Here is a 27,460-nt window from a genome sequence, read left to right as displayed (position 1 = left end):
TACTTGATGATCCAGGGCACAACCGCAGAGAGTTTAAAGGAATCAAGAAGCCTGTCCTCTGTTAAGAAAATAAAAGTTGAGAAAAAATTAGGCAACATGAAATAGCATTAGGCCTTACTTTGGATAAGTCTGTACACTTCAATCATCTAACTTGAATACTGGAGAGGCGACTGACAATAACACGAATGCATTTAGATGTATCTTCATATAAAAGGACATTTTATTTCAAAAAGATGGTGGGCACAGAATAGTAAAACATTTTTCAGGGCATAATGAGTGTTACAAATGTTTCAAAAATTGCTTGAATAACAGTGATACAAATATAAAGAGAAAAGTAAGATAACTAACCAAAAGAAGAAACCAGAATTAATGTTGGAGAAATATTCTAAAATCATAAATATTTCACAAACTGAAACTTGTATACTGAGTACGGTAGTGTAAGAGTGAAAAGTTGAAAGGCTATAACAACATTTTGATTGAAATAAATTAACAGGTACGATTTCGAAACATTCCTCACTACCAACAACTTTGCTTCAGTATTTTAGAAAAAGAAACAGAGATGATCTTTTAGTTTTTATGCGCGTCAGATTGAAGCATAGTTGATTGAGAGGCGATTTCCTGAGGAAGATGGAAGAACACGTTTGAAACTTCTTTTTGAAAAGAAACACTTTTTTGATGGTAGAAAAACGATGTATAGAGCTATGAAACGAAACTAGAAAATGAAATAATAAGTATGACAGTGTACAAGAACATGATAAAAACCTTAGAAAAATATTCATGCAATTAGGTAAATATGATTAAACAATCGATTTTTCCAAAATGAGAGGCCGATATATAATAAAAAATAAGCACACTCTGCAACGAAATGCACAATTCAGTTGCAATGTTTTATAATCTCTGAGATTGTTTTATTTTCTTGAGGGAAAACTAATCAATACGTTTCCTTGCACTTATGTGTGACTTTTCTGGAAGGAGCGAAGAAAGTTCACAAAAAATTTCAATAGAATCTGTAAGTTAGATTTTCTTTAAAAAGTTAAACATAGGCAGAGATTAACAATGCCACAATCTGAGATTTGCATTTTTTCGGTTTTAACCATCCATATGACAAAAGAGAGAAATTTCAATCTGAACTTCTTAAAAATACCTTCCTCAATAAAAGGAACAAATTCATTGGATGTGATGTACTTGACAGAAGAAGAGTATAATTAGGAGCCGATCATTCATCAAGAATTGTTTTTTGACTTAGATTTTAAATCCCTAGCTTTAATAAAACTTTCCATGGAAAAATAATAACAAAAGGGTGTAAAAAAATGAAACCTTCCGATCAAACTATACCTACTGATAACAACTTCAACAGTGTCCTATTATTATGCTAAGAATGAGAAACAAAAGTTAATTGAAGTTTGATTTGAAACAGATTTGTCCTATTGTCTTAAAATTAATTAGCTTAAAACGAGAGATAAAAACAAACAAAGACAGATATTGCTTACACAATTTTGAGGACAAGATAGACCAAAACTGAAAGATTCAGGGCTTGAATTATTAACTTGATTTGAGGCTTTAACGCAAGCTTGAGGCTCGATCTGTGTCGGCACACTGCCGCTGAACACTGACAAATCTTAATACATACAGTCAAGGAAAACCTCACGATTAGGTTGAATCAAACAAGTTTCAACAGGAAAAAAACTAGCTATGGGCTGATTACTGAAAATGATTAACAAAGCTATGCACAAAAAGGACAAGGGGAAAATGAAGAAATCCTATTGGCGGAAATTAGTGGTTGCAATGGACAAAGGAGGTAAGTGATAGACTAGCTGACAGCAACCCACGAGAGACTTCATAGTTAGTCCATCATTTTCTTTCTTAGTCCATCTATAACAACTACTCGCTTCAACCGAAAGGATTCCTCCACTTTTTTTTGTCTCCTTTGTCTATTGCTTTGTCTATCACTATCAAATTAAATAAAGTTCTGTCTTAACTTATCTACTCAACTACTGTGCTACAACTACTCCACTGTGCTAATTAAAAACGCCATAAGAACCTTCCGATGATGCTAAATTTCCTTTAATTATACACAAATTTTCTGAGAGGCTTACAGTTATTTTCCTTCGAAGTTTTCTGAGAATTTCAATTACAATTTTATTGATAGAACACATCAGAAAAATTCAAGGAAAAATATTCATGACTTTCCTTGAAAATAAAAATTTCATCAAGGAAGAGGAATTTGGCAACGTTAGAATGTTCATATGGCATGCTTAATTAGCCGGCAGTATGAAGCGAGTCTTCATTTGGTACCCTTAGTTGACCCAAAAAAGTGCAAGATTTTTCTTTCATTTTTGACCATTGAGCATTTTCAACGCATCTTATGGTCATAACATCACATTAAAAGGGCTCTAAACAATGTTATTTTACAAAAAAAAGAATAACATATACAGTTATAAAAAGGAATGTAAGCCTTTTCATCATTTCCTCACATAAATCTGGGTATGAGTATCCACAAAAAAAAAAAAAAAAAAAAAAACCGAGGAAAACAATTGGACAAAAACATTCGATTCTTCACAAGTGACTAATTTTGATTCTTCATTGGTTACAATTCATGGTTTACACAAGTACTTTTCTGTATTTAGGGAAATAAAAAAAAGAGCAAAGGTAAGATTTTTTGCTGATGGCTCATTTTCTGTTTTTTCTAATAAGGGGAGGCTACCGATTGTCCCCCTCAGATCGGGTTCAAATTTGGCAGAGAGGTAGAATAGGTTAATATAAGAACCCGTATTTTTTTTTAGGTGCCAATTCCCAGCCGTTTTTGAGTTATGAATTTTTGAAGTTGCCGTTTTTTCGTGTCAGCGACGCGCTCAAGTTGAGCCTACTGTGCACGCACCTTTTAATGCGATCCGAATGTCGCAATGCTCATGTGAGACAGTTGTCCAAGCGGTAGCACGCTTGCCAATGGTGCTGCAGGCTCGGAGTTTGATACTTGTTCCGTGAATTTAATTTTTAAAATTGATTATTTTGTTTTTTAATCGCTTCATCACAAGAAATTGTAAGTCACCTTGTAGACGTTGTGATGCTAATTATGTTTTTTTCCTTTTTTGTCAAACACTCATAAAAAAAAATAAAAAAAAAATATACATAAAAAATAATTAGAATCATAACGTCTACAAGGTGACTTACTATTTCTTGTGATGAGGCGATTAAAAAACAAAATAATCAATTTTAAAAATTAAATTCACGGAATAAGTATCGAACTCCGAGCCTGCAGCACCAAAGACGAGCGCGCTACCGCTTAGAAAACTGTCCCACATGAACTCCACGACATTCGGATCGCATTAAAAGGTGCGTGCACAGTAGGCTCAACTTGAGCGCGTTGCTGACACGAAAAAACGGCAACTTCAAAAATTCATAACTCAAAAACGGCTGGGCATTGGCACCTAAAAAAAAAATACGGGTTCTCATATTAACCTGTTCTACCTCTCTGCCAAATTTGAACCCGATCTGAGGGGGACAATCGGTAGCCTCCCCTTGTAAGATCACACCGCCTAATGATGGCTAGTTTAAAATACGATAACCAGACACAATGCGTTGTTGATAACGAAAGAAGTGCTCCGTGAAAAACCTTGCATTAAAAATACCATAAAACAAAGATCACAGGAATTGGAAACAGAGACGAGCCCAACTGGCATTGTAAGTGTTGACTTACCTACTCCCACAAGTGTGAAAAGGGACAACTCATGCAGATAAAACATTATTTTCATTCTGTTTTCTGTACCAAATTTCATGAATAGGTAAATAGGGATAGGTGCTATTATTCATTCACATTAACAACTGCGTCATGGATACTGCTGGCGACATAATCTAAATTCTTGGTCGTGACAGCCGCCATATTTATTCGTCCAGATTTAAGAGCATATACATGGTGCTTTGTCTTCAGATACTGAACTTGAGCAGCTAAAAGCGGGAAAAAAGACAAAATCAAATCATTAGACAAGGAGAGAGGGATTCTTGAAATAGTGGAAATTCAGTCTTTTAGGAATATTAGCCCAGGTTGGAGGGATACACTTCATTTCAATCAGGAAAGAAGTGAAAACAACCATGAAATTTTCCCCCGGAACATTATGTTAGCCTTCATTGGCGATTTTTTAAAGTATCCAAAACACTTTAATTTCGTTAATCATGGTCTGATAACTAGACAAGATTCTTTTTGATATGTACACTGGAAACATTCAACATTAAAAGTTAAACCCTCGAAATAAAAGCTGAAGGTGAATATTTTAACATTGATTGTTTGAATCTCTCTGAGGAAACTGAGAAACTGATCTGTAAAATGGCAGAATTTGTTCTTTTGGAGGCTGAAAAATCAAGGCTCTACCGTTATGTTTGATTTCCTGTGGAACAATGCACACACAAAATTTTTAATAAATAGGTACCTTAAGATGATATTGAAAATAAGGCTAAAAAACAAGGAAAGTACACGTAATTTTAGAATAAAATCGCAAGAAATTTAAAAAACTCAAACTTTCCTCACTTAATTATTTGTTTGGACGACGTTTTTAGCGATTTTATCCTTGAGGGACCTTAAGGTTTTGAAAAAAGTGCACGTAGGGCTGTTATGAAAAGAAAATTAATGTAAAGTGATGGGCACTTACGAGTGAGACCAGTGTAAGAAAACATGCCGATTTGTGATGTGATATGTTCCCAAGAGCCCGGAGTTTGTAGTTTCACTAATCTTTCCTTCAAACCTGCTCTCATCTTCTTTATTCTGTCTGACATTGTTTTGATGCATCCTTGCCTATTTGAAAAAATAATATTAAATTAGACATATGACATTTACTTTAAATTCCTTGCTTACAAAAAGACAAAAATCAAAAAGGTAGGACAAATCAATCTTAGAGAGAAAACTTTTTTTTAATTACTTACAGTGCTCCCAAAGGGATAATCCTGCGCACTCACTCGCGGCCCCATCCTTCCCTGCAAATGTTGTTTGAGACAATTGAACACAGGTCCTTTAGCCCGGAATCAACTTGGGACCTCCTAATCATAGAGCCAGCCCTATGACCACTGTACCATAGAATGACAGCCTCTTGGTCTTCCGGCAAATAACTGGAGGTCAATTTCACAAAAAGCTCCTTTCTTAAGTTTGTACTTATTACTCTTTTCTTGTTTTTTACTCAGGGAAAAAAATCCTTCACCGAAAAATTATCTCACAAGCATGAAAATTTCCTTATGCTAGTTGTAAGAGAAAGCTTGTGCACTTTAGAATTTTCTCTACCTCTAAAGAGTAGTAATTAGAATTTTCTGAAAAGCAAACACTTTTAATGTTAAATTTTGTTCATATGGTGTTAATTTTTTTTCCTTGTCGAAGAGTCTACTACTAAGTTACAGCGAATCAATGGTCTTTCATTAACTTATGATTTTAAGAGTTTGGCAATGATGAAATTATTGAATTTCTATTCAATAGAGATTCAAAATTTTACTGTTCTGGAAATTGATTATTGGGAGCTGCAGCCTGCGCTACGCTGACCATTCCTACAATGAGTTCTCTCATCCCTGCAGATAAAAGGACAACAGTTCCAATACAGAATTTAATCACATACCATTCTTGGAATAGTTCTGGATCATTTAGTACAGTTGAAACAATGCTGCTTCCGTGACTTGGAGGATTAGAGTAAAGTCCACGAACGATGATAGTCACTTGAGACAGCACAGAGGGGATCGTACTGGGATCGTTTGTTACGAACGTCAGATTTCCAACTCTTTGACCTGTGGATGAGGAAAACTGTGAGTTGGGGTACAAAGCAACAAAATTATTTTTCAGCTTTTAAAAGTAATTTAGAGGGCAAGAAGTTTCAAATGGCCAACTGTCTGCTGCCATCTGACGTTTTTTAATCTCGCAACATATTTTCAATAAGCTTTGCAGCCGAACATCTGATTTTATAATAAAATCCCCGATTTCCCAGTAAAATGTTCAATTCTTCCCCTTTTTTAAACAATATAAAGCAAAAATAGGAGTTTAGAAAAAGTCACTTGAGAAAATTGCCTCATGTTTTTCTAAGTTCATTTCTACACTCCTAAATAATTCCAAAAATAAATTTTTACCAAAAAAAAAAAAAAAAATGAACGATAGAAAAATTAGTTTAATGATAAAATAAAAAATAATATTTCCACTTACAGTTTATCTAGAATAAAAATTATATATATTTTTTTTTGAACGGACTAAGAATTCAACACAAAGAATTAAAGATTCACCATGTGTATCTTTTGCCTTCTCCCAGGTACAATTTAATTCATGCATTCCAATACAGGGAACACGTATGGCTAAAGGGAAAACTTACTGTATAAACCAAAATTCTTGGCGAAAGATTGTGCACACAATAGCTCGAATCCTTGGTCGATGAAATAGCGGACTGCTTTTGCGTCTTCATCCAAATCACCAGATGCAAAACCTTGGTATGCTGAGTCGAAAAATGGAAACAGTTTCTTTTCCTGCAAGTAAAGAAAAAAAGAGGCAGATCAGAATTTGTGTTGGGTATTTTTTTGGGAGAATATCATCCAGCTTGCAGACTTAAACCTACAGAGCCAGACTCTGCAGCCACTAAGTATTTCCGACATAATCAGAGAACTCGAAGCCTGTCATCTCATCTACAGATTACTACGTTCCCTTTGCCAAAAACTCATGGCAATTGCCCATGAAGGTCTTTAAATATAACTTTGATAAAAAGTGAAAATTTAGGAATTCGGAGAGCTTAAAATTACAACACTCTACTTAAAAATGTATAAAAATAATATGTAAAATCAAAATTAAGAAACTCAACTCATGAAATAAATTTCATTTGCAAATTGAGTTTATTGTGGAATCTTGATGTTACACATTTTAATGCTGCGTTTTTACAGCAAATTTACACTCGATGTTTGTTAACTTGGTGTTTTTGGTTTTCATTGTTATTACATTGTCAACTAAATTCTGACACAGGAATTTTTCACTATTACATCTGAAGAGTAATATGGATGAAAGAGGTGTAAGATGAAGAATGAGAGGTATAATACCCTTTAAAAAATGAAAAAATAGCTGCTTCGAGTAAAACTCATCTCATGATATGGTTTGGGAAAAATTCAACACTAACTCATGTGTCATTTGTTAGCTTCATTGGTCATAGCACGTAAATTTAAATTCGATTGTGCCATGAGCTTCTTTGCGATTTTTTAACTTGGATGCCTACTTCTATGAAACACAAAAATATCCTTTGACATCATCCATGATACCTTTCATTCATTAAAGCCCAGTCGAAAATTGTAATAACATCAGATCTTCTTGAGTTTTAAATAAGTACATTAATGAAAGAGAAAAAAAACACCTTCATCACAGCAGCAATTTGGACCCATTGTTCAAGGGTAGGATCACAGCCAGTAGGGTTGTGTGCACAGGAATGAAGTATTATCACCGAGTTTGGTTCTGCTTTCGACAGATCTTCTAGAAGTCCTTCCATATCAATACCTCGTTTTCCTGCATGCCAATACCGGTACGCAAATCCTTTTTCAAAGCCTGCATGTTGGAACACCAGTCTGTGGTTCTCTGAAAATTTCATGCTAACATTAAATACATTACTACTTAAATCCTATGCTTTCAAAGCATTCGCTAGGTTGGTTTTAGTCTTTGTTATAATAAACCGCTGCTACTTTAATTGTGATAATTCTTCTGTTCAAGGGAAATCACAGCAGAGAATCAAAAGTTTTGAAGTTTTCCCCTTGTAGAGCGGAGAAAAAATGTGTGATTTCAGAAGGGCCTGTATACAATATTATACAAGTGTTAAACAATGGTAGTTAACCTTTGGGTGGTGGATAAAAAGTATAAGATAAAAAGATAAGAGCCCTGACATTATTATGGAAAAAATAAAATTGCTAATTTAACAATTTTGTAGTTAAAAAAAAGTGTTTGACATGTTTCAATGTAGATTTTACAATGTAAAAATGCTAATTTAACTACCCCCGTGGTTAAATTAGCTTTCCATGATAGTAAAATGTACATTTGAAACATGTTGGACATAATTTTTAAAAAATTAATTGTTAAATAAGTAATCCACTTTTTGCGGAGAGGAAAAAAACCTGGAGGAAAGTTTAAACTCACCCCAAGTGGGATCAGAGTAGTAGAAGTGCTTGGCACCAAGGTGTTGGACAAGAAATCTGCTACCTACTGACAAAGCTCCAGTACCGCTTAGCGTTTGAACACCAAATGCCTGGAATAAATTACAGAAAATGATTTATTTGTAATACAGTTGAAATATCTTAATGATAGTCAGGATGCTTCTAAAACGGTCATTTTAAGATAAGCATTTAATATTTATTCACAAATTTCATTTTTTAAAGAAATTTTCACCCTGCATTGTCCTTGGGTGGTTATCTAAGTCAACGTATCCCTGGAACCCTACAACTAGGATAGTGGGGATGTCGAAATCCTCCTGTGAATAAAAATTTCCCCCAACCAAGTTGTTTTCAGCAATTTCATTCCATTTTTGCCTCCCTCTCCCTCAATGAAAATCATCTATCATAACACAATCACCGGAGAGACGAGTTTTGTTCAAGTATAAATCCATTCAGGAACAAATTTTGACAGTCAGATTCAGTAGAGCAGGAGTGATATGCAAATAATTACATTCCGTTGGAGGCTTTAAAATCTAATCAGTACTTTTATCATCATAACTTGACAATGCTCACTTCAAAAGATTAACAATTCACTTGGATTAACAAGTGAAAATCAAAGTGGAATATACTCCTACGACAAATCTCACTGTCAAATCATAATAGAAAAGTAAACAAGTAGGAAGATAGGCTTGTTGCTTTAATTGGGATCGAAGGTTAATATTCAAACTTAAAAATATAAGTGCCCTATGGTTCTTGATAATACTGTTCCTTGACAAGAGATTTCCCTAGAGCATAAATGCTGGTGAGTTCTAGGATACCTATTACAAGCCAAAAATTTCCTAAGAAAAACAGGATAATTCCTAAATTTCTAGATAAATGAGATGAGATATGAATAAGATTCTTTGAATTAATAGTCAGGACATTGTCACCTTGACGTTGATATCTTGATCTTTACCATACATGGCAGGTAGTGTTGCATTAATTGCACAGGGACAAAATTTTCACAGGGATAAAATTTTATTTTCCCTCAAAAATGTTTCAAACAATAAATTTTGGCATTTGAGACCAAATTTTAATTTTTCAATTTCTCATAAAACTCCTCATAAATGATCTCATGTTATTATGAATATGGTGACTGAAAAAGTTAATCCACTATTGCACCAATTTCATAAATTGTTGTTTGATACTTTTTCCTGATCAATTAGTGGCATAGCTAGAAATTATAAATTACTAAAGGAGGGGGAAAAAAGGCCTCCAAGGGTGGAATCCAATAGATTATTGCAGGAATATGTCTTTTTTTTTGGGGAGGGGGTAGGGGGATCAGATCATTAGGAAGGATAAAAGGGTTTAGTTTCACTGATTTTTTTCTCTTTTGAAAGTCAAGTACAAAAGCTGCCATCCATGGGGAAAGAAGTCTCACAGCAAGGAGGTGAATTTTATACGAGAGATTGTTTTTTTAATTCAGTCAAAAATTAGGAATTTGAGCTTTTAATGGCAATCGCTCTGGTGCTTGCTGAAAAATAAATAGACCGCTAAGCAGAAAGGAACCAAGCTACATCAGCTACTGCCAAACTTAATTGAGCAATTTAATTTTTTACATGAAAACTGTTAAGTGGATTTTTGGGGAAATTTCAGTGAATTTTCTGCATACCACAAAGCCAATTCCTTGAAATTTTTAAAGGAATCCGCAGGAAGGTTCTCTTTTAAACATTTGAATTGCCCATTTAAATTGGGCGATAGCTAAAGTGGCTTGGCTCCTTTCTGCGAAATGTGGCATAAATTGCTGGAAGTTTAGATGACAGAAGTTCAGGCGCCAAAAAGAAGATTAAATCTTGCCAAAATCTGTAGTTTTCCAAAACTACATTCTTCAGGCTGTAAATTTTAACCTGTTACAATTTTAGATTGTATGAAATTTTTGGGCATTTCGTTTGAATGTGCATGGAACAATACTCTAAGCAGTGGTGTCTACTTATTCATTTTAAATCATGAAACTTAAAGGTCTTTTTCCTTGCAAATGGTTGTTCCTTCTAAAATAATATTTAGTGTTTTTAGATAATTCATACCCTTTTCTCTTTGAGAGCTTTTGAGTCCTTGCCAAGTAGCATGGCAGTGGCAGCGGTGGAGAATGGAGCCGAACCCAAGATTGGCAGGTACTCATGATTGGTTTTTTCATTATTCGCCAGCATAATTTCTGTTTTTCGCACAACTGGTAGGACCCATGGTTGACTTTCTTCAGTGCGGTAAGCTAAAAAATAAAAGAAAATGTGAATAAAACAAACTTTCAAAAATTTCCAAGGAGAAGAAAAAACCATTGAACAGGAGAGTAAAAATTGAATAATTTCAGATAAGTATTGATATAAGGGGAGGATGAGAAAAGGAGGAGGTAAAGCACAACCATATTAGTGGAAAGTTGTAAGCGGCATGTTACATCTATTTATAAAGATTAATAATAAATTGAAGATGGGACGAGGTTCCCAAAATGCATTGGCACATAGAAGTGGGAATCAAGAGAAATGACGGGAGCATGGTCCGATGATTTCCTCTATTTCATATTGAATTTTATTATCAACCTGACAAAAAACGGATTTTAGCATTTTCTTTGAAAGTAGGGTGGAAAGCTTACGTATGGTTAATAGCCCTATCCTCCCCCTCGTTAGGCACCGTAAGGCTGTTACAGGCCCCCCTCCCCCCTAAGTGCCTTAAGTAATTTATGGATGGCCGCTGACGTACCACAGCCTCTGATCATTTTCTAGTTTTCATTCTTTTTTTTTCCAACAAAAATAGTATCTAACTGAAATATCTCCTGGAAATTTACAGGGAAAAGTTTGAGCAGGTGAAAATATTTACAGGAAATTAAGAAAAACTTTTGATTGATTCAACTGACAAAATGAAAAATTGTTTATTTCCAAGTATTTTCAATACACCCAAAAGTGTAATTTTGCACATACAGTTACAGCCTGACCCTCCTCGGTCCCTAATGAACAATTAGCCCTTGACAACTGATGTTTAAGACCATCTAACTTGAGTTGCCTGGTCAGGATTCAAACTAGGATCTCTTGATTGTCTCTGCAGGTTAATGATGTCCGAACCAATACAAGACTGCCCTAGGGATGTCGATACTCAGGGAAGTATCGATACTCGGTATCGATACCGGTATCGACTCTAAGCATCGATACCGGTATCGAGCATCGAGCTGAAGTATCGATACTTATGAGGTATCGATACCATCGATACTATTTCTGAATTATGCCGTGATTCTGAGTGTGCGTATGTCTGTCGGCCGTTAAATTCCGCCAGATTTACGCCTCTCTCGAAAAAGCCCTGTTCGCGTCCTTGGTCAACTATTTTGAGCCCTTAACTACAGTTATCGAATTGAGCTTTTAACATTTTCATTGAAGTATAATCATCTTGAGCAACTTGATTACTCCGTCGTTTGTCACAGTGCATCATGGAGGTGAAATAGTGGGGAGAGAGTTTTTTAAAAAAGAAAAAGAGGCCTTTTTCATGGCCAAATCAGACTAAGTATCGATACCGTCGATACTGGGGTCTTGGCATCGATACTGCATGGTATCGAAATCGTGGAGTATCGATACCGAGTATCGTTAAGTATCGATACTTTGCAAGTATCGGATAAGTATCGACATCCCTAGACTGCCCATTATTTGACCCCTGCACTCTCCACCACTTAGGGAAAGAAATTTGTGATAGATAAAGAAAATGTGCTACGGGGCATGTCACTACATACTGGCACATCATCCAATCGAGGGTCCATTAGAGTTTCGGAAGATGTTCAACAGCTTAAGCGACCAGCGAGTACTATGAAAATCAGACAATTGTTGCATCATTCACAACGGATGGTTCCAATTTTGAGCATCGAAACTCCTAAACGAGATATGAAGCATGAGTGTGATAAGGTTAAAGAGAACAAAAATTTTGGATCAGAATGATTTCTTACCACCAATGATCAAATTGACTTTCTTCTCGAATGGATCGTCGACACATTCTTTATTCAAAGCGAAAGCTTCAATGGGGGGTCCGGGTTGAACGACAGAAAACACTGAGGCTGCCATAACTGCTGAAGTTTAGGAAAGCTCACGACTTGAAAGTTCACGATGTTGAGCCGACTGTAACACGGTTTGAAGTGAGCGTAAACAGATCCCGAATTTCAAGTTCGGTAATGCACCGATGAGAAACTAATCATGCGCTATTCGTTACGTCACCTTCAAACGACCTTTTCCTTGAGCACTCCTGGAGCGATGAGCGAATAACTTTCACCGCCTTCCTCTGACAATTAAAATATTGACGGACGCGACCGCCTCGCTTCAAAGCACCCACAACCACCACACGCTGTTATCAGAAGTGGCTGTGTACAAAAATCAGCTGATGAGCCAGGATCATTTTTGCGCAGTTGCCAAATGCCTCAAGGTCAAGAGCGGTAACCGCGTAAGTTTGAAAGTCTCGTGATGAAGCTTTCGCATGCGGCGGAGGTTTAAAAATGTTTGTATTTCTTACTAGAGCTGATAGTGCAGGTGTGAAATTCATGCAAAAATCTCATCGAACTCTACATTCAACTCATGCGGTTAGTTGGGAGTTCTGTTCGGGGGGGGGGGGGGGGGGGGAGTTCTGGATGCATAGGTAGATCTGTCATCTGAACATAGGTAACTCTCCTTTACTTTTTCCACCTTTATGATGGTAGTGGATTCCTTAAACGCTTCAGAGCTTATTTGTCAAGATGCTTATGTAATTATATCAAATTGCGTTACATAACTGTCACCTATCATCTTTCCGATAATTCGGCAACAAAGTTGGGAGCAGGTCAAGAGCAGGTTGCAGCTTCGGGATGCCTAAACAGAGGTGTGATTGATTTCACAAACCCATGGATTTTCATAATCTGTTGAAGTGGGTAAAGGATCGCTAAAAACTGTAAAAACCATACATTGAACAGTAAAACTATTGAAATAGATTTTTTGAAAAATTACTTCAATTTGGCAACGTTTGGCTGAGTTCTCCTGTGACGTAAAAATAGCCTGAAATTTGATTGGCCATAGCATTCCTGATAACATCTGATTGGTCGATCAGGGTAGAATCTCTTATCTCTAGTTGGGTTTGTTGTATTGTTGTTGCTTTTTCCTTATGTTCGGCAAAATAGTGATTTAAATTTTAAATTTTTTTTTTATCAGCATCAGCATTATTTCAGAGATCAGTAACTTGACCATTGACCCTAAGTTAACACCACGTGATACTTGAGCACTTGAAAGCTCTGCGGGAACCGGCAAGCGGCGACTTGCGTTCGTTTACACCAAGTAACCCCTTTGTGTTTCTGTTGCTTTCTTTGCGTTCTGAGCTTACTTGCTTTGTGTTTTATCATGTTGGGAGTACGGGAAATGAAGATGTTCAATCTCAAAAAGTTGGAGAGATTGATGAGCACTCTTAGCTTGCCGGCGCCGGTGAAAAGCCCAAACGTGGAATGCACTGGGGTGAGTATTTTAATGCAGCAGCTTTATTCAGAGAACTCAGTCTTTCCAGTTTTATTTTTGACGAAAAATTCACAAAGCCTCTAATCAATTACTAGTGAGCAATCATCAGTTTCTTCGCATGACATTATTTTATTCAAATAGTGATTCGGCAAAATTGAAACACCAGGAGAAATATGTTTTGTGTCGATTTCTGACCGAGCAGGGTGAGCGTTGCAAGCACCCCACAGTCATCTTTATCTTTTTTCTTCTTTTCTCCTATCATACTGGGAAACTTGTATCTCCTATTGATCCACCCAAGTTAATTCAAACTATCAAATTCAATACAGTTAAATATTGAAAAATTTTCTACGATTGTAGATGATTCCATAACTGCCCAAGTTAGCCCTGAAGTGTACCAGATTCCCTGTTTATTAATTTGAAAAATGAGGGAAAAAGAAGGTAAGACTCAAGGATGGTGACACTGCTGATCTTGCTCAGTTGCTGAGATATTGTGACAATTACTCACAATTTCCCGATATTAGTTCTAAGTGTCTACTTTGAAAATCTGATCTGAGTTACATAATCAGTCAAACCAGACTGCCTGCTGAACTGCAGATGTGGCTCATGACAATTGTTCTATTTTTTGTAGCGCACATTCACTGCAGCTCCTCTCAACTGTATTTCTCACCTACTGTTTATTTATTCCAGCTCTTTATCAACAATGAGTGGCACAAATCATCCTCCGGAAAAACTTTCAAAACTGTTGATCCATCCACTGGAGAGACAATTGCTGAAATTCAAGAAGCAGGCAAGGTAAAATAAATACCTTAAAACTTAATTACATGTCATCCTAAAAACGTAAGGAAAAGGATTACAGTGGATGTATAATTTCTGCTTCAAGCATACATAAATCGAACATATTTTTACAGCTGGGATTGCGGGGAATAGATGTACAAAGGCTATACTGTAAAACGCTCACCTCATTCAGAAATATTTCAACTTATGCACACCTTATATTTTAGATCAAACAAAATCAACATTTTGGCTTGAGTTTTTCCTGATTTATCTTTATGATCCAGTGGCTATCAAGAAAAAGTCTGCTAAGTAACTTGAAAATCTTGCTCAGTAGTAAAATACCCACAGTTTTACTTAATACTTTTAAACATAGGTAGTGAGATTTGACTGCACCAGATATCAAGAAAAATCTTTCTCTTTTAATCACATTAGTATGAATAAATATTAGTTTACATAGCATATACTTGTGACTCACTCCGATACCTCGGTTCCTTCATTTTTGCCAAATCAACACATTTTTAAAATTTTTCAATTGATCAACTCTTATTATAGGCTGATGTCGATAAAGCAGTGACTGCAGCGCAGACAGCCTTCAAATTGAACAGCCCATGGAGAACAATGGATGCATCTGCCAGGGGTGCTCTCTTGAACAAGTTGGCAGATTTGATAGAGCGAGATGCTGTGTACATAGCTGTAAGTGTAGATAAATTCTTTTGGAAATTATTTGTTGTTTTTGGGACAGCGATCAACAGTGATCAATCATATTTACAAATTAGTAAGTTGGGACTAGACTTTTCTTAATGTCTATTCAATGTGTCAATTTTGATGACCGATCTATAAAGCTGGAGTTTGGGTAATAAATGTAGGTTCTTATGAGGGTGCAGAAAATGCCTGATTACACGCCTGCCCGGGTATGTAAAAATGTGTAGAGACCCTAATTATAAATGTGAAAGTGCTTTTGCACTTTTTGCCTTTGATATTTGAGGTAGACACTGGTAGGTACATTATTTTGGACGATCAAAGGATGGAGATTAATTTTCAAAAATTTTGAAATCTTAATCCAAAATTCTTGTTGAAGCAAATACCTACGAATTGAATAAAAAACGAAATGGGGCATTCTTTTTAAAAGTGGAGGTAAATTTTGTAGAAAATAAAAGTTAGGAAAAGTGTGGAACACTATGAGACAGGTATTTTAAAGTGCAGAAGACAGGATCTTTCTGCATCTTTGATCTTTCATTTGGTTTGTAAACCTTCTGTATTCTCTGAAATGGTTTTTAATTAGTCATAAACAATACTTGCACACAATATTTTACATCTCTAATGGTATTATTACAGAGTCTTGAAACCCTGGATAATGGCAAACCATACTCAGCAGCGTTAACTGGAGATGTTGCTCTAAGTGTGAAAACGTTGCGGTACTACGCAGGATGGGCTGACAAGAATCATGGTTTGACTATTCCAATGGATGGTGATTATCTCGCTTACACACGGCATGAGCCTGTTGGTGTTTGTGCCCAGATCATTCCTTGGAACTTCCCTCTTCTCATGCTTGCTTGGAAGTTTGGTCCTGCCCTAGCAACAGGTTCGTGTTCTCACTTCTCATTTACTTACATGAATGAAAATACCATGGATGGAGAAAATAAAGTGTATCCCAATAATTGTGGATAAAATGTTATATCTCATATCAATAATTTATTTCTCATATGGTAAGCGAGAGCCTTAGTGACAGGGAAAGTCCTTATTATCCAAGACCTGGAAAAACCAAGTGTCCTTGGGATTCCTTAGAGAAAAAAAAAAAGACCTTCAGGAGAAGCAGGCAATCCTCCAGAAAATGGGTGTTAGAACATGGAATTTTCATCTCCTTTCGCTGACTAGGCTATTTTGTTTTTAAGTTTTATATTTCATGTTGCCCTGAGCAATATATTCAGCAACTAGTATGTTTTGCCTTATGTAAAGAGAAAACTCTTGTTCTTCTTACGCTATTTAGGGGAAGGAACTGATTTTTTTAATTAAAAAATTTACCTTTGAAATTCGGTGAATATTAGGGAATGAGAATTTGCAAAAATTTGAGGTGAAGTCAAAACTTAAAGACAGATTCAGAGAAGATTCTCAGGGAGATTCTAAAGGAGTTTGCCTTTTAAATGTCTGTTGCTCAAAAGTGAAAGATAGGTGGAGGTTTGCTTCAAATCATTCTTGAGTACGAATTAAATTTTTGTGTCAATTATTCTTCAAATTTGACGGCTCTTTTTCTTTCTAGGGAATTGTATCATCATGAAGCCTGCAGAACAGACTCCACTAACTGCTTTGTACACGGCTCAGCTGGCGAAAGAAGCAGGTTTTCCCCCCGGGGTTATCAATGTTTTACCAGGCTACGGAGATGCTGGAGCAGCCTTAGTTCATCACCCTGGAATTGACAAAGTTGCATTTACTGGATCAACTGAGGTATGTTTCTTCAATTTTTGTCTAAAATCTAATCAAATTTGGAGATGAAGGAAATCGTAAACATTGAACCCTGCTCTTGAGCTCTCGGCAACAAATTTTCAAGCTGAAATATGGATTCTTGTGAAAATTTGGAAACCTTCTCAATCCTCTTCCACACCATCCGTAGTGGATTTTCCCCTTGAGTCGTGGGTAATGAGTTTTGAACATGTTTGCATTTCTTTTGATTTGGGAAAGAAGGTCTGGGAAAGGCAGGGAAAATCAGGGAGTTGGAAAATCCAAGGGTCAGGGAAACCTGGAAAGTCAGGGTGCTGGAAAAGAAAATGTTAACAGACACCCTGCAGTGGAAAGAATAGAATATTTTTTAACAGACGTTCCCAACAGTTATTGATACAAAATTAATTACTGCGACCAGTCCTTCACATAAATTTGACATCTTCACCTGGAGGAAAAAAGTCAATGATTTGATGTATAACCAAGCTATGAGACTCCAAAAAATTTCTGCTATGTTTGTTGCAGAAATTAATTTTAAGAAAGTCAGAATTAAAGGTAAATTTGCTTCTGTAACCTGTTATTAATAGCACACTAATCTTGACACTTATTCTCAATTTCTAGGTCGGAAAACTAATTCAGCAAGGAGCTGGAGCCAGTAATTTGAAACGAGTCACTTTGGAGCTGGGTGGAAAATCACCGAACATTATCCTGGATGATGTAAACCTACCAGAGGCTGTAGAAGTTGCCCATTTCGGTCTATTTTTCAATATGGTTAGCTAAAATTCTGTTTTAATTTTTAATACAACTTCAGGTTTGTGACCATTGACAGGGATGAACCTTTATGGATAGAGGTCAATTTTTCTAAAGAAGAGGTTGCCACAGTCAGGGGATCCCAGAAAAAGCAGGAAAATGGAAAAAATGTCGGGGAAAAATTGTTAAGTTACCTTTCTTTACTTTCTAAAATAGATTTGAGGTATCAAACAACAAATTTATCATGAAAACTATTTCAAATTATGTCTTCTCAACCATCTGGCATATCTTCCGTTGTTCCGGAATTCTACCAAAATGTGTCAAGAAAATTAAATTTTTAAATTCTGTGGCAACCCTGCGAAGAGCTCTTTCAGTCAAGTCCAACTCTCTCTGGTAGTCCTAAGAATACGCTGATGGGGGTTTCGCCATTTTTTGTGGTAATTCAAGTTAAAATCTTTTGTGTCATAATCCAACTATATTCAGCAAGAGTGCAAAAACTTCTTGTCATAATGACCTTCGTCGCAAAAAACAATGGGAAGGCTGTAAAAAATGTGAAGGTCAGCACGAAGTAGGGTGTGAATAGCGTATTGTTCTTTAAAAAATCGTGGTAAACAATGTGTCATTTGTGAGTTTGCAGTGATGCTTAATTAAAGAGCAGAAAAGTTGACTCATCTGCAGCCTGATTGTTGTTTTTTCGTGTTTGTCGGGTAGACATAGATGACATAGTTGAACGGCGCAGCGTTATTGGCCAGCTATGCCTTATCGCTGCTTTTGTCAGGTGGAATGGATGACAAACTGTCAGAAAATTCCGAGTTACCTTTGGCTTGTTGTGAGTTCCACCCGATGTAGGCACAATAAAGCAGCGATAAGACCAGACCATAGACATAGCCAACCAATCACGCTCCGCCTTTTAACCTATTTCATCTATGTGTACCCGACAAACACAAAATTTCAACAATCAGGCTATTGCACTGAATTATGTCTACACTTTATTGTTTGAAGTAAGAAGCGCAAACATTTTTTAACTTCTCACTGAGATTTTAAAATATAGGATGAGTTTTAGACATTGCAAATGTGCTCAGTATGATATTGAAACAATATTCTTTAAGAAACTACCAGAGATAAGTTTGCAAGAGAGGTATTATTGTTGAGTGGATGGTTTTGTTTGTTGGCCCTCAACGAAACTGGAAAAAATTGTTAATTTTGCTTTTTGTCTAATTCATTTTTGTCTTGCTTAATTTTTACCCACAGGGGCAGTGCTGTTGCGCTGGGTCCCGAACATTTGTTCAAGATACAATTTATGATGAATTTGTTGAGCGCAGTGCAGAGCGAGCCAAGAAACGAACTGTTGGAAATCCATTTGAATCAAGCACAGAGCAAGGACCTCAGGTACCGCAAGATTTATATATCCCCACTCTCATCTTAAGGAATACACTCTGAATTAGACCACATTTTGCAATCAGGAGCTATAGTATCCAGCTCACTTTAAAAATGACTTAAATGCCATTAGTTACCCATTTAGATAAGTGCCTTTACTAATGGGTCAGAAATTGTAGTGCCTCATTGTAAAATGAAGCCCAAATACCCCCATTTAAATATTAGAATAAGCGTCTTCATATTTTCGCTAATAATTTTGAAATTACCAAAGTTCAAGTAAACTATAGCAACCTTTTCAATTTTTGCGAATAAAAAGACTCTTATCTCGAAAAACGATTTGTTTCAGAATGAAATTGTTGCTGTAAATGCTTGAGTCATTGTTTTCTTTTAAAGCTTTGTTCAAAAAGAAGCATTTGAATAATTCATTTATTCGCTTTGTCTTTTCAATAAATGTTTGTAAATATTTACTAACTATTCTGGTGTTGAAAATTTGTACTTACTTTTGTGGTATATACTCAGTGCGTCAAATTTCTTACTTTCCACTCTGCTAGATCCAGTGTCATTGTATAAACAGAGTTTTGTAAATGTCATCAGGCAGATGGAACTTATCTACGCGAAGTAGTTTTTTAAAAGACAAAGAGAAATATAAGAAAAGCGTATTATTTACCTAAAAAATTTTAATAGACTTTGCTATTTAATAACAACCTTGAAGTAACTTCAATATAGAATCAAACAAGCCAAAAAGATAAAAACTCAAAAAAAAAAAAAAAAAAAAAATACTCGGATCAACATTCTTTACTATGATTCCATATTTTTATTCTTTTTTCACACTATTTTATTGCTCTCTGATCATCCCAGATTGACGAGGAGCAACTGTCCAAAATTGTTGGGCTTATCAATAGTGGCAAGAAGGAAGGCGCCAAGCTAGTCGCCGGTGGAAACCGTGTCGATAGCAAAGGATATTATGTTCAACCAACTGTGTTTGCTGATGTTGATGACAACATGACAATTGCTAAACAAGAGGTAAAGTGATTTGCCTCTATAAGCCGTTCCAACTATGTATTTCCTTGAGGAATTTAAATCAAAGTTATCATAGATTTTGGCCACAGTGATAAATCAATTATTTGTACTCAGCTTGTAGTTAACTTATTTTTTTGTTGATGAATTTCTGATCATTTTCACCCTTGTCTTTCATTCTTCTTGTCTAAAAAATTCGAAACTCTTTCATCTTTTTCAAATTTAAAGCTAATTTATGTATCTTGAGGTCCCTACCTGGTTGCTGGGCAACCTAACCCCAGGCCTAATGCTATATTAAATAACTTGAGTCAGAGTCCACACTAAATAAGTTTCCGCACTCTCAGACTGCGACGAAAGATCTGCCATCTTGATTTTTGTATTTACTTACTTTCCATGCTAAAATGACACCAGATGATCTACTGTGGCAATCTAAAAGTGCGTAAACTTATTTGTGTAAACTTTATCCAAAAATAGAAAATTTAAAAACAGAAGACTAATTTAGAGACTGTTACATGCCCATAGCCAGAAAAGCCTAGAAATTGACCAAATAGATCTCAATGATGAAAAATGAAAATTTGAAGAGTCAAATAGCTTTTAGCAATAATGTTTTGGACTGCCACATATAACAGGCAGTGCAGACACAGGAAATTTGATTTTTCAAACATTCTATGCAGTATTTAGATACATTTGGAGGGGTTAAAAACAATGAATTTTTTTTTCAGATTTTTGGTCCAGTGCAACAGATAATGAAGTTCAAATCCTTGGATGAAGTGATTGAAAGAGCTAACAACACGGAGTACGGACTTGCTGCTGCTGTGTTCTCAAAAGATGTTGATAAAATTAACTACTTAGTCCAAGGAATTCGTGCTGGAACTGTTTGGTAAGTTGATTGGAGAGTGATTTTTAAGTTTCATAATTTGCCCTTTATGTCAAATTGTTTGAACAACTGCTTATTCTAATCAGAATAGTCATTCTACAGAATCCTGATGGTACTCTTTCTTGCTCTATCACCAAGGATAGAAAGCTTTGGAGAAGAACAACAGGTCTACTACCTGTTCATCCTGAATATTTGTCCTCTGCCCTTTATTTATTTGTCACTTCGGGAACTTAAACTCCTAGTAGCAGCCAATGTCAATGGTGCAACTGCAAAACCAAGATTCTTACTTTGCGACATTGCAGATCTTGCTGTACTTTTCTCTGTGAAGGACGAATAATCATACTTATTGCACATAATTCTGTGTGACTTTTCTTCTTGCTCTCTCAGGAATATTTTCTGAATATGTTGCACGAATATTCTCTTTAAAAGAAGGGATAAAAATTTTGAATGATGTGTCTTCATATAGTTCCGCTTTCAACATAATCGGAAAGAATAATGTAAAGGAAAAGTATAGGCTAATTATTTGGTTGTCTCAAAAATCCGTATATTAATCTGAAAATACTTTTTGTCTCACAGGGTGAACACTTACAATGCATTTGGACCCCAGACACCTTTCGGTGGATACAAAATGTCAGGTCACGGCCGAGAAAACGGAATGTATGGTCTTGAAGCATACACAGAGGTTAAAACGGTCATCACCAAAGTTGCCATGAAGAACAGCTAAATCATCAAAATCGGTAAAGAAAACACAAAACTCATGTTTTCTTGAGAATCAAACTAATTACGATTGCATCACGTTTCAAAAAGTAATGTGCCATTATTAAAATAATCTTTTTATCAAAAATTTTTATATTTTAATAAATCTTTTAGGCCATTCTTTTAAAATTAAGTAAATTAATAGATTAGAGTAAATTTTATTTCCAGTGAAGGCTGATTTTGAGAAACCGGTGAGAAAATAATTGTTGGTTGTCCTGACAATTTTCAGAATCACTGTATCAGTGCGCATGATGAATTAGGTTACTAAGAATATTAATTAAGTCTTATAAGGAACCGTATTATTTTATAGTCAAATCTGGCCCAACACTATTATTTATTTTTGTAAGACTCCTTTATTACTATCTCTGTAAGCTTTATTGGGTACTCAATTGAAATCTGTAGAACTGTATTCATGATGCATCAAGAAGTATTGAAAATGTACCTAGTATAGCATTTTAGCGAATCAACAAGTCCAAATTCAATTTTGTCAATTCTTAAGTAAGTATTCTTTAAAACTCAATGAATAACCTTACTCTTGGGCCGAGTCTCACACATTTTGTGCGTTTTCATATTTTTTTCAGGTCCTAAAGACTTCCTTGATCATTGTTCATGTTTTCCTATTTTATATCAAAATTTTACTATCATTGTGTTATCTGTTTGATTTTTTTTTTTACAATTTTTATTTTGTACATGCTAAAGCTGAATTTTTTAATAAAGCTTTATTCTTTTAAAAACTGAAATTCATTCCAAACCTGTGTTCCCACCCAGTTAACACCCTAAAATTAAACTATAAGTCATGTTTTAAAATTATCTGACCTCTTTATTTATCAAATTTTTTCCTGTAGTTTTGAGGGGTTACAGAGTTTATTACAAATAAAATCTAAAGTTGGTCCAAGGAAAGCAATGAGGATCGGATACATGCAAAGTTTTTACATCCAGGGAAAGCAGAACGCAGTTGTTCAACAAAAACTTTTTTAATCACATAATATTGTCTCTTGTATAAATTATTCACAATTCAGATGGCATCCTTAAAAGCTGGGTTTTAAAAATTCAGGTTGGTTCTCTTGGAAGACTTGTATCCATTATGGATAAGAGTGCTTAAATCCTAAATTTCACACTGAAGGTCAAGGTGCGCTAGTAAGTTAAAAACTTTGACTCCAAAATCAAATGTTGTTTGGCATGTTGATTGAAAATGTCTTTTTCTTGTACCTAATAATTTTAAAAGGTCTATTATTCATGTACCTAAAAATTTTGGCGCCATCTCTCTTCTGCAGTTTACAGTGAATTACATCATAATCTGATCTAGAGTATGGCTGGCCATGAGAGGTCATAGAACTACAATGCAATTATTGATGTGTACAAAAGCAAAAACAGATGTGTACAGTAGCAAAAGTATTATTGTGAAAATAGTACTTCGAAGTTACCGGAGACCTATAAAATTAACTTTTACTGGTTCTTGAAAAAAGCGTTTTTCCTTCATGGTACAATAAAACTTATCCTTCAGTTAATCATTTGACTATCAATAATTAAATAAAAGGTCAAATGAGTCATGGTGTCTCTACACATAAATTTTGAGAATATGCTAGAGAACTAAGCTCAGATCACAGGATTAAACCAGATAGAGAGGTAATTTCTAATGGTAGCACAGCTGGTCAGAACCAGTTTGGTCAAAATTCCACAGAGGTTTGCATGCAAATTAAAAGCCTTTGATACTTTTCCCCTTACACAATTGATGACTGAAGCTGCTTGAGTCAGTGTAAGACATTTCATAAGCAAGCGATCAACTCTTTCGGTGTATCAAACTCAGCACCAAAAACTTCTTTAAAACATTTCAGAAATGCAGGTGTCACCTCCTCAATAGTGACATCTCTACCTAGCTCTTTGGATAATGAAGTTGCAGTTTTGCCTTCGATACCGCAAGGTACAATGTGCGAGAACCAGTTTAAGTCTGTGTTACAATTTAAAGCCAATCCATGCGTTGTAACAAACTTATTACAACGAACACCAAGGGCACATATTTTACGATCATTTACCCACACGCCTGTGTGTTCACAAGTGTATGCTTTAAGTCCATACAGTTCACATAATTTGATAATCGTATTCTCTAAACTAGCAACGTACGTTCCCACATGCAGATCAAAATATTTTAAGTAAATGACAGGATATGCCACGAGCTGACCTGGTCCATGAAAAGTGATTAGCCCTCCTCTGTTAGATCTGTAAAATTCTGCATTTAAGCTTCTTAGTCTCTCCGCAAACTTGTCATCGTATCCATTTTCCCGAGCTCCGGTGGTGTAAATTGGATTGTGCTCAACGAGGAATAGTGATCCATGATAAGGTGGGTTATCTTCTTTATCCTGAGTGATTTCTTTCAGGGTTTTCTCAGCACTTTGCTGTTTTGCTAAACTTTCCATGTATCCTAGTCGACCAAGTTGGTGAAGGATAACTTTACGAGGGATTTTCATTGTTAAAAAAGTTTAAGAATTCACAGGAGACAGTTACACAGAGCACAGAATGGGCAGCAAATTTTGTTGTGGGAAAGTCATTTTTTTTGGCCAATCGATTATATTAACTGCGGGAAATCAATGATGACATGTTGACTCGCTGATAACTGACCACCACTTGATAGTAATTTTTTCATGACGAGAACGGTTGAAAGGTAAATGAGGGGATGATGTTCAGAAGTTCTTGGTGATAACTGATAAGAGGATAAGAGTGATAAGGCGAGAGGTAAATAAATACATAACCTACAAAATCAAATATCGATTTGCGCGCTACCTATCGTCTGTATTTACAACTAACAACTGCGCAATCTTTCTAAATAATTACCACAGAGAGCGGTTGTAGTGTCGCAGCATAAAATCCGCGCGGTAAGTTTGAAAATAAATACGTCAGTTGGACGGAGTTAAACAGAAAGGAACCAAGCCACATCGAGATCGAACCGAGAAAAAGAGGCTTAAAGTTTAGCTCCTGCATAAGACTCAATGTAAAAGATAAACTTCATGTTCAATTTCTGCAAAATTTGATCCACCAAAAACTTTGAATTTTTGGCGATAGATAGTAGATCAGTGGTTGAGTTCAAAACCACTCATAACTCAATTTTTTCCAAAACGTGGGTTGGTTCCTTTCTGCTTAACTCATTCCAGTTCAAAGGTCGTACGATTTTCCCGCGAAATGAGCCAAACTCTCTTAACTTTGCCTCAGTATTATCTCAGTAAGTTCAACGTTACGTTTTCAAGTCCCCAAATTTCGGGAAAAGCTAAAAAAAAAACGAAATTTAAATGGTCAAAATTATGGTCACAAGATAGGGGTTACCATTTGAAAAAAATAAGTTGGCCCCCCCGCCCCCCCGAGGGTGGGGCAAAAATTTCGACCCCCTGGAAGATAGTCCTCTTTAAGAAACATTCCCAAAGTTTCGTTTTTCTTTCTCAAGCCGTTCAAAAGTTAGAGGGGAGGGGGGCGGGAGCGGGAATTTTGGAACACCCTGTATACTCTCGCATCGCTGAATTCGAAAATTAAGCGCGAAAACATTCGTGCTCCGGCGCCTGACCGGATTTACGTGATCGCCGCCCCATTTCTGTTAAGATTTTAACCACCCCCCCCCCCCTCGTTTAAGCACGTGGGTGGGGGGGGGGGGGGGGTCATGCCGATCGTACATTTTGTACCTAACATATTTTTTAAAGCAGATTTTCCAACTTTTTCATCAACTATTTTGCAGTCATCATCTTACACCTGATTCTCCTGGATTGAATCGCCACCTTGCGGCGCCGCCTTCCGGCGTACTTTATTTTTTCATCGGAAAACTTGCCAATTTGGATATTTCTTGAAAACTTCCCTGATTTTTCCTCTCTGGTAGTGGAATATTCTGGGTGGATTTCGAACTGTAAAGTTGGTTTATTTTCCTACAATTATGTAAAAAGGATCAGATATTTTGAAACACAGCGCAATGGAGAATGGAGATACGTGATTTCACACTTTAGCCATCGATATATATTTTTTTTATCTTATAATAGATATCAGAACCAGGCACCTATTTGAGATACTTCCGGAGACAATGAGGACAACCGCAATGGAAATGGGCAAATAGATCCTCAAGGTGAAAAAACATAAAAATGAGACTACATTTAACTGCATAGTGGTTCTTTTGAACCTCACATCTTCACACAATCTCGCAATTTCAAAAAAGTTCACTTGGAAAGTTATGTTTAGGATTTTCTATACTTTTTTATTTTTTTTTCCCAAACGCGTTCGACAGGCTGACTTGAATGACTCCCAACTTACTCACGGGACATGAGTCACACTTTTTTTTTACGAGGTCTGCTTGCGTGTTTTCAGTTGCGTGTAACACTCTTCGGTTTAAAAACAATTTTTTTGGTTTTTCTGCTGAGGTGGTGCTTTCCTGGAAATACGTCACATCGTCACGTACAGGATTTTTCGCCGAAAACTACTCGATGAAGGGAGGAGTGGATAAAATTTTCAATCTCTCCCGATTGAGAGCTGGGAGAGCGATTCCGCCTGTTTTTGTGAGTGTCCAAACAGCAAAAAGATTGCTTCAGTGTGCGTGCTCTCGTGTGCGTCATATCAATGATGCCAGCAAGTGGTAGAAATCCAAGATACTAGGACTCCAGATACCGCATTGAAATAAAAAACGGCCCCCCAGTCCCCTGCAGCTCCAGGGTAGGCAACCTGTTTAGCGGTATGCCATACTTCGAGCTAACGAATATCGACGGTGAAACTACCAAACCACGTATCTCGTTTGCGGTGTTTAAAAATCTACGCTCACATTTTATTTTTTTGAAGTAGACCAAATCAATATCATTCCTTGAAATTTTCACGGAATTTTCTCCGCACAAAGAGGAAAAATCACAGAAATTTTCAAGACTGGATGTTAAGTAGTTTTTCATTTAAAAAATAAAGTATGACAGGAAGTCTGCGACGTCGCAAACCGAGATACGTGGTTTGGTAGTTTCACCGTCGATATACTGCTTGCCGTGTGTTTGACCGGTTTCGCCGTGCTGTGCTAAGTTTGGTTGAAGATTCACTATATTAAATTTTCTTATGTTTTAAATCGTTAAAAAATGCCGAAAAACCCCAAAAAAAAGAAAGAAAGAAAAAAAATTAATGCAAATATCTCTGCTCAATTTTCTGAGTCCATTTACCATGACTAGTGACTAAAATGAACAATTTTCGCAATTTACCGTTCATAATCTGCACATTCGAAGTGTTCGAAGTGCAATTTCCCATGCACTTCCATTACGAGTGGGCTAAAGTATGGCATACCGCTACACAGGTTGCCTACCCTGGCGCTGCAGGCGACTGGGGGGCCGCTTCTTTCCTACGGCAAGTATACGGCGTGCGGTATCTGGAGTCCTTAGTAATCTTTGTAGAAATCAACACTTTTTCCCATTTGGATGAATGAAAAATAGCCCCATTTTATCGCAAAACCTAACAATGGTGGGTCATAGGCCTGCAGTCAGCGAGAGCTTTCAATTTTTACCCGCGTTTTGTTTTCAACCACTGGTACCACGGCAGATCCATAACACGAAACTTCGAAATCATGAAATGTAACAAAGGAACACGGAAATGCTTTTTCCTCTCCAACTGATATGCATTGCGATTTAATTGCAATGATGCAGATGTTATGCCATTTTCTACTGTTTCAACAGATGATCAATCATTTCATGATGTGTTTCATTTAGCATTCAAGAATAATCTGCTAACAAATTTATTTCCCCCCAAAAAGGGTAAAATTTTCCTCTTGCAGATTTTCTATCATGTTTGTTCCAAACTATTTCAATGGATGATCAAACATTTCATGAGATGTTTCATCCAGGGCCGGATTAAGAAGGTGGCCACATGGGCCGCG

At 36.2% G+C, this 27,460-nt stretch overlaps 3 protein-coding genes across 3 annotated transcripts; 1 reads left to right on the top strand and 2 right to left on the bottom strand.

The window, feature by feature from the left end:
- Window positions 1–198: 198 nt before the first annotated feature.
- On the bottom strand, window positions 199–12,484 carry Got1 (Glutamate oxaloacetate transaminase 1). The gene is made up of 8 exons (XM_019040762.2): window positions 12,089–12,484; window positions 10,197–10,378; window positions 8,120–8,228; window positions 7,350–7,567; window positions 6,330–6,480; window positions 5,592–5,757; window positions 4,644–4,786; window positions 199–3,945 (listed from the first exon to the last, which is right to left on the bottom strand). Exons 1-8 carry the CDS (start codon window positions 12,201–12,203, stop codon window positions 3,803–3,805), a joined length of 1,227 nt encoding a protein of 408 aa, XP_018896307.1. The 5' UTR covers window positions 12,204–12,484; the 3' UTR covers window positions 199–3,802.
- Window positions 12,485–13,226: 742 nt separating this feature from the next.
- On the top strand, window positions 13,227–22,328 carry Aldh (Aldehyde dehydrogenase). The gene is made up of 10 exons (XM_019040651.2): window positions 13,227–13,610; window positions 14,298–14,402; window positions 14,937–15,077; window positions 15,720–15,966; window positions 16,642–16,826; window positions 17,439–17,588; window positions 18,819–18,956; window positions 19,803–19,967; window positions 20,684–20,841; window positions 21,415–22,328. Exons 1-10 carry the CDS (start codon window positions 13,500–13,502, stop codon window positions 21,560–21,562), a joined length of 1,548 nt encoding a protein of 515 aa, XP_018896196.1. The 5' UTR covers window positions 13,227–13,499; the 3' UTR covers window positions 21,563–22,328.
- Window positions 22,329–22,549: 221 nt separating this feature from the next.
- Window positions 22,550–24,325, bottom strand: LOC109030075 (octanoyl-[acyl-carrier-protein]:protein N-octanoyltransferase LIPT2, mitochondrial). Its single transcript, XM_019040886.2, has one exon. It carries the CDS (start codon window positions 24,057–24,059, stop codon window positions 23,361–23,363), a length of 699 nt encoding a protein of 232 aa, XP_018896431.2. The 5' UTR covers window positions 24,060–24,325; the 3' UTR covers window positions 22,550–23,360.
- Window positions 24,326–27,460: the final 3,135 nt, after the last annotated feature.

The sequence above is a fragment of the Bemisia tabaci genome, chromosome 4 (genome assembly GCF_918797505.1).
Source record: "Bemisia tabaci chromosome 4, PGI_BMITA_v3".
NCBI classification, from domain to species: domain Eukaryota; kingdom Metazoa; phylum Arthropoda; class Insecta; order Hemiptera; family Aleyrodidae; genus Bemisia; species Bemisia tabaci.
The sequence above is the reverse complement of the archived record's forward strand: the minus strand, read 5'-3'. Positions and strand labels throughout refer to the sequence as shown.

What these genes read in the sequence shown, in the direction of transcription:
- Got1 (XM_019040762.2), bottom strand. Translation starts at nt 12,203, where the DNA reads ATGGCAGCCTCAGTGTTTTCTGTCGTTCAACCCGGACCCCCCATTGAA. An exon ending in AAGCTCTCAAAGAGAAAAGG is followed by an intron (nt 8,229 to 10,196) that starts GTATGAATTATC and finishes AATTTATTCCAG; the next exon opens with GCATTTGGTGTTCAAACGCT. An exon ending in CCAGAACTATTCCAAGAATG is followed by an intron (nt 4,787 to 5,591) that starts GTATGTGATTAA and finishes TTTTTCAAATAG; the next exon opens with GCAAGGATGCATCAAAACAA.
- Aldh (XM_019040651.2), top strand. Translation starts at nt 13,500, where the DNA reads ATGTTGGGAGTACGGGAAATGAAGATGTTCAATCTCAAAAAGTTGGAG. An exon ending in GAGATGCTGTGTACATAGCT is followed by an intron (nt 15,078 to 15,719) that starts GTAAGTGTAGAT and finishes GTATTATTACAG; the next exon opens with AGTCTTGAAACCCTGGATAA. An exon ending in GCACAGAGCAAGGACCTCAG is followed by an intron (nt 18,957 to 19,802) that starts GTACCGCAAGAT and finishes TGATCATCCCAG; the next exon opens with ATTGACGAGGAGCAACTGTC.
- LOC109030075 (XM_019040886.2), bottom strand. Translation starts at nt 24,059, where the DNA reads ATGAAAATCCCTCGTAAAGTTATCCTTCACCAACTTGGTCGACTAGGA.